Genomic DNA, 7,438 nt, shown 5'->3' on the forward strand with positions numbered 1-7,438 from the left:
TTAGTCTGTGGCAATTTTGTCACATGTGCACTATTTTGAGATTTATTGTTATCAAATTATTTTTTTATCATTAAAAATCCTAAAAATAATTTATCATTAGAAATTATAAATTAATATAATTATGATAAATTTGTCATAATTATATTAATTTAAAATTTGTCGTGATATTAATTATTTTAATAAAAATCCTATGCACACGATCATTTCAATATCCTGTTCCGCACGTTCTTATCCTTCTTCATCGCTCTGGAAACCCTTCATTGGACAGATGGCTTCCACATAAAGGAGCTGTACGGTTGATTTGATGTTTCGTATGGGATCATTTACAAGATGCTTTGCCCTACTTCCAGGTTCCGGTTCCCATCGGAAATTTCTGGTCATTTTCATGTAAAGTTCGACTCTAGTTGACTTTCGTATCGTGTGCACTCAGCTCCATTAATTGGATTGGACCTTTGTGCAACTTTTTTTTTTTATTTTTGGGTCAAAAGTCCCCCAGTACACTTAAGGTCGCGAAAAACGAGTCGTTTTTAGAAAATATTTTTTAAAAAAATCAAAATAATTATATTTTTTGATAATTGATTGAAATATAATTTAATATGAAAAATTAGATTTTATTTTTCTTTATGCACTCCTTTACCAATATTTTTTTTTTGTTTTTTCTTTTCATTATTCATCATTCTTTTAAAAATCAATTTTGTTAATAGTTTAACTATTTATCTTTATCTTTTATCTTTTTTTAGTCCCGTTTTTGTCCGGTTCGTCCCCCAGCCCGAAGCCCCAAGGGCGGCCACCGAAATGCACGGCAAGACCCTCAAAGGCCGCAAGGTCGCCGCGTCGAGTGATAGAGTTCATCAGGAAGAGGGTTTACAAGGATAAGAATAGGTGCTACGAGTGCGGAGGGGAAAAGATGATGTGAAAGAAAGGAAAAAGGAAAGTTGAGGAAAATGTTTTTCCCTTCTCAAAACAGATGAAAATATTTTTTTCACTTTTGAATAAGTCTTTTTCATAGAAGGAAAATATTTTATTGGACTAGATTATTTTTCGTGAACCAAACGTCGAAAAACTCAAAAAATATTTTTCGAAAAGTTATTTTCTACGAAACAAACGGAGCTTAAATCTAAGTTTCGGAGATGCCAATTTCAATGTTTCAAGAGCGAAAGAAATCATGATACCAAATATATAAATATCGGCCTTAGTAAATCATATGGGGTGGATCGATGACGATATAATCATCAGTTCGTAGAAGAAATTCGCACTTTCTCCTCTAGGGAAAAAAAAAAAAAACAATAATCACGATTCAAAAACTTCGTTCTGTATGTGACGAATCTTGAAGCTAAAAGGGCAAATTCTTTGCAGGATTCTTGTGTGAGCTGATGACGATGATGAATGAGTGGTAGAGAAGACAGCCGTGTGATGCCGGGCGAGGGTCTTTGCGTGGTGGACCCCATGTGATTTTATGTCTTGGTCGCACGTGGCAAAGCTGCTCCTAGTCCTCAGCACTCAAAAAAGATCTATTCCCCATTTCGCGGACCGAACTTGTAAAAGGAATCCACGATCATGGTATTCAGACAGTATTCGCACGTAGCTTTCATTTAAGGTTTGGTGTGTGTTTTGTGCTGATAATAGTGTTTTCCATTCAAGATTGACTGGGAATGAATTTCCCTTCCCCAAGGACAAATTTTTGGTACGACCCCTTAAGTATCGAAACCAGAGGACGCGATTTTATTCCAATCCATGACTAAGATTATGTCCAGCGGTAGGCGGGGGTCGCTATCGGTATGTCGTGCATCGGTCGATTCATTAGGCTATGCATGCAAAAGAAAATAAGCTCGATTTTGTCTCCCGATGTTATCTCCAAAGGTGGATTGACTTTCACGGATTTTATCCATTCCGAATAGAGATAGGCGCTTGCGACTAGGGACTTGCTAGATGTGGTCATACATAACAGATACTAGCTCGGAGATTTTCGGACTTTATTTTCACTAGCCCTCAAGAAAATGCTCAGCCATTGTCGAGTAGCCTTACAATTTTGGCAATAGAACTAAAAATGATTGCAAAAATCCAAACTTTTCCCTAAAGAAGTAAACTGAAAAAAAAAAATTCCTCCAAAAACTGAAACTTTTGCCAAAAAAATTATCCGTGAAGTCCGTGCAAAAGATTCATTTCGTTTCATTCAAGGAGCATGAGAAGGATACATAGCAGGAGAATCAGAAATTAAAAGAGCCGAAAGGCATGAGGGTGGATTTGAGACCTAATTCTTTTTGGCAATCTATTGACTTGCTGGGCTTTGGCCAAGCGATGGAGAGGTTGAAGATGATGAGCTTTTAGGGTAGAAAGAAGGAAAGAGCAGAAAAAAGAAACAAAAGGGAAACAAAATCAGAATAAAAATGGCATCATTTCGTCCACGTCACGCCATCGCCTAAATACATAGGACAACCGATGAAAGCTGGACTGTCACGTCGGTTGAGTCCGGTGAGACTAGATCGAGAAAATTTGTTGCATTAACTATTAGCTTAGTTAAAAGATTTAGGATTGGATTGATTTTCGTACAAAATTATTTATCTCGCCTCCACCCAATCGAAAGTCTTGGTCCTTAGCGTGTGTAAAGAGGCAGATGGGTTCGATCGACCGCACGACATTACTCCATTATCGTGGCATGCAAGCGAAATGTCAAATAGGCAAAGTGAGAATTTATGTGATTCGTGACTTTAGAACACGTATTGGACGCGTTCCATGAAAGTCTTGGTCGTTCTTATTTAAAACCCACATCAGAGATGGCACATGGAAATGCCTCCACACGCACCGAAACTTTCGGGTCAAAACATTGGAAGCAACGAATACAGAGCAGGACTCGTAAATGGCGACACTGCATGCAATCCTAGACTGTCTGCGTATTGGTCAGGAATGAATCAGCTAGACATAGATTTTCCTCCCAAAAAGTTAGCGAAAATTACCTGAAAAGTCCTAAATCTATCACACTTTTACCAGTTCAGTCTTAAACTTTTTAATTGTGTCAATTGGGTCTTAAACCTTCTCATGCCTTACCAATTGAGTTCATCCAGCTAATTTTGGCTGAAAATCGCTGATGTGGATATTGACCGTCTTCCATGATTCGGTCGCCGCCGACGTGGACAATTTTTATTAATTTTTTTCAAATTATTTATTATTTATTTAGCATTTATTTTTTTTCTTTTATTTAATTTTCCTTCTTCCTCCTTTGGTCACCGGGTCTCGGTTATGGCGGGCGACCGGCCTCGAGCAAGGTCAAGCCTTGCCAAAGCCTGACGAGGGTGAGCCTTGCCGGCCTTTGGGGAGGGTAAACCTTGTCGATAGTGGCCTGTGGCGGGTCGCTGGCCATGTCAAGGTCCTATGATCAGTGAAGGAAGAAAAAGAAAATAAAATAAAAAATAAACTAAATAAAGTAAATAAAAAATTAGGAAAAAAGAAAAAATATTATTAAAAAATGTCAACATCGGCGCGGCCCCAGCCACGTAGGACGGTCAGCATCTATATTAGCGAATTGACTCAATTAATGTGGAAATGTTTAGAATTTAATTGATACAATTAAAATGTTGAGGATTGAATTAATAAAAAGTGTAATAGATTTAGTACTTTTGGGATAGTTTTATCAATAACGAGGATCAAAGTCTACTCACTCCACGTGGCGTACACCCACGCCGAGCTACTTCGTGGCAATGGCGTCGAAGTGACGATCCCCGTCGTGGCAGTGGCGTCAAAGTGAAGATCTGGTTCATATTGTTTTTCAAGAGATACTAAGAAAAGCCTTAACGAAGAAGACACAGAGCTGTAACGCGTCGAGGTCCCGAAGTAACGGTTGATCTGCTCGCTATAAATAAGCGGTCGCAAGAGCTTTCGTTTTCACCACTCATAACTCGAACAAAGCTCTCGTGGGTGTCTCCACTCAGCCGAATTCGATCAGAAGAATCTCAACGAGAAAGAGAGACAGTACGAAGCGAAGGTCTGTGCATGCTTGCTCTTGCAATGAGATGTGTTCTTCGTGTTTTCTGTCTCCTAATACGGTTTTGTTCCATTCATCTACAGATGAAGATCGTGATGAAGGTCGAGATGAGTTGCGGGAAGTGCAGGACCAAGGCATTGCAGATCGCTGCTCAGGCAGATGGTGATTTAGTTATCTCTACACAATTCTCATTTGCCCTCCAGCCCAGTTGTTTTTCGAATTAGTCCGAGTTTCTAACTCTTCCCTTTTTGCTACTGCCGGAATACAGAAGCAAACCAGACCGAATCGGTTGTCTTTCGGTGCAGTATACGTGCCTGATGCGAATAACTGGTATTTGATCGGGCCTTTTACCGTCGTTCTTGCAGGTGCAGAGTTCGTGGGGTTCGACGAGGAGCGTCGAGATGAAGTGGTGGTGATGGGGAGAGGAGTTGATGCTGTGAAGATTGTGAGCGCATTGAGGAAGAAGGTCGGGAAGACGAGGCTGATAAGCGTTGAGGATTAATCGGCGAAGGCTAAAGCTAGAACGAGACGGAGTTCATAGAGATGAGAAGATTTTTCAGGATTTTCTATTAAGCACATACTGCACTTGGTGTTCCCATAGATTTGATTACTTCTTTCCATGCAAATCCTCATTGTTCATGTCCTAGAAAAAGTGAAGTGAGACACTTATGCATATTTATTCTTGGACTGTCGATTACATATTATGTTATTCATGTCTGTATGCTCTTAAAATCATAAATGCTTGTACTTTGCCCTCGTACTTTGAATAATTGAGTTACACAGAGTTTCTTGAAACGAGCGCATCCGTAATAGTATGACCATCTACATCTACTTTTTTTTTGGTTGGATTTAAGTTTGAAAACTTCTTAGGTCTTCCGAGTGCATTTGACCACCCAAGTCACAGCATATGATATTGGTGGGTCCCCATATTTTGGAACTGAAACCTTGCGCATATATTTTGAAATTTGGAACTTACCTTGTCACATGTTCCAAGGTCAATTTCAGGATCCATCCAAGTTCCACATGTATCCCTAATTGCAGTAATCATTTCTTGTTACAATCTACTGATCATAACTCTTATTTAAACACAAGAAGTATATGAAACATTAACAAGTAAAAATATCAGTTATGCATATCGCCGGAAATGAAAGCTCAAACTAATAATTTCATATTATACACTTATCGTAGGATCACACAAGAACATAAAACAAGAAAAATACAAAGACTTGTTCCAAGTTCCACCTCTTGAAATCTGAAATATATCCATTGGAACCGACTCCCCACTTTTGGAAACTATAATCTGCTCTACATACTATGGAACTTACCCTATTTTTATTAGATATATGCCCTAAAGTAACCATGTAATAGTTACATGTTATGAATTTTAGTTATACTTTCAATTTCTTCTTTAATTAATCGCAAAGACATGTTTGTTTATTTATTCAATTATTTATATATACAAATGATTCCATAAGATCAGTTCCGATTGAATCTATTATTGAGACTTCAAGAATATTTGTGACATGTTCACAATTAGATTGAATCTTTAAACTATTCTCGATCGATGAATCATTGAATGAATATTAATGGTCCTCTTGAGACCGGCTTGTTCTTAGCCTTGCCATTGAGTATTGGATACTCGAGAGAATGAGGAGTTGCAAGTCATAGGTATTGTGATGCCCGAGTTAGAATACAGGTGCTTGTATCAAACAAGTTCATCGAATGTGACATGCATTGAACGATTAGCAACATGAAAGCTTTTAACGTAGTCAATGTCTAATCGTTCACGCTTTAGTCTTGTACAAATAATCCTTAGACTTGAGATGCCATGTTGACTTGTGTGTTGGATGGTTATGGTTTACAAGAACGCATATATGCGGTTTGTTGATCCGTATCCGTACTTAAATAGGCATAGTTCGTTCACATACGAAGTTACACGTGCGTGCAAAATGGAATTTGTTTTCCTGTTACATGCAAGGTAAAATAGTAATGCCCTATGTCATCTAATCATGATATTGCATCGAAATTCTCAATCGGGGCTGTAATCGAGAATGATCTATTTATGTCTTGTATAAAATGCATGTAGATTAGATTTGTCCATATGATCAAATTAGTGGCTTGACAAATATTTCATGGTCTTTGTTCGATCGGGACATAGAAAGACAAAGGGATTGAATTACACCGTAGCCAAAGCCGACAGATTTAGTTTGTTCTTAAAGCATTCACGCTATTTGGGTAGCCATGACATATTGCTAGATGTCACTCATGGCTTGTAGGACCTAGAGGTTGATTGGGACAATCAATTCTCTTGGAAGTACTAATGTCTTGCTACATGTCTTACTACTAACTGAGTGATGAACCTAGAGATGTCATATATCATAACCAATTCATGATTACGTTGAGCGGAAAACACAATAATGCAAATATGTTTGCAATCATGGCGACCGAATTAAATCGGCCTGAAATTACATTAAATGTGATTAATTTTATTTTATTTTTGGTTATGGGCACACGTGCATACAATGCACGCACACACTCATAGTGGACACATATTGATGTGCCCAAAAATGTACACACGGTGATATATATGTCTATTATATATATAAATATAGACCTACATAGATACATAGATATATAAATATCGGTCTGTATATGTGTGTGTGAGTATGAATTAAAAAAAAAACTAAATTTAATGGGACTTTAGTGGGAGGTGATCAGCAACTGTTGCTGATCACAAATGAAGAAATAATCAGCAACAGTTGCTGATGGTAGTATGTTATTTTTTGGTGTACGTGAGAAAAAGGTTCTTTCACGAGCGTGTACTTTTTTGTGAGCGAGAAAGCAGAAAATTATTTTCTTCGTTTTTGTTCTTGTAACCAAAAGACTCGGAGCGAAGAAAATTATCTTCACTAGATTACTAGCACAAGTAAGCGTGGTGATTATCTGCGTGTTCGTTCTTCCGTTCGATGTGCGATTGGTGGTGCGTCCGAGCTAAATATCCGACATATGTGGGGCTCGAACTGAGGAACGTCTGAACCGACTCGTTTCAAGCATGCTTCGAGAGGTAAATTGTTTAATCCGCCTTTCGTTTAATCTGATTCTCGATTGAAATGCATGAACAAAGCTTACGGAGATACAATTCCCGCTGCGCTTGAGTTTTTATGTTTTTTTCCTATGGATCATTATCGCTACACTTTCCCGCGTCATTTACTAAAATAGTATCTGCTCTAAAACCTTGCTCGCCCCTAATTCACATGTAATGAGCTGAAGCTCACCCGCACCCATGAATGAAGTGGGGCTTACGTCGGCCTAACATAATTCAACGGCGGTGCATGTGACTACGCCCAATCATGGTCGTAAAAAAGGGCTGTCGATCGAGAATACGAGGATCGCGAGATTGGAATCCACGCCCCCCGTCTCCCTGGCAAAGGATTGGCGGTGCACGTTAAGACTTCGCTA

The 7,438-nt window shown here is 38.6% G+C and overlaps 1 protein-coding gene across 1 annotated transcript; it reads left to right on the forward strand.

The window, feature by feature from the left end:
* The first annotated feature begins 3,828 nt into the window (after positions 1–3,828).
* LOC115752400 (disease resistance protein RGA5-like) lies at positions 3,829–4,774 on the forward strand. Its single transcript, XM_030690553.1, has 2 exons — positions 3,829–4,141; positions 4,345–4,774. The coding sequence occupies exons 1-2, from the start codon at positions 3,988–3,990 to the stop codon at positions 4,479–4,481; spliced, it is 291 nt and encodes a 96-aa protein (XP_030546413.1). The 5' UTR covers positions 3,829–3,987; the 3' UTR covers positions 4,482–4,774.
* Positions 4,775–7,438: the final 2,664 nt, after the last annotated feature.

Source organism: Rhodamnia argentea, chromosome 3, assembly GCF_020921035.1.
Source record: "Rhodamnia argentea isolate NSW1041297 chromosome 3, ASM2092103v1, whole genome shotgun sequence".
In the NCBI taxonomy this organism is placed as follows: domain Eukaryota; kingdom Viridiplantae; phylum Streptophyta; class Magnoliopsida; order Myrtales; family Myrtaceae; genus Rhodamnia; species Rhodamnia argentea.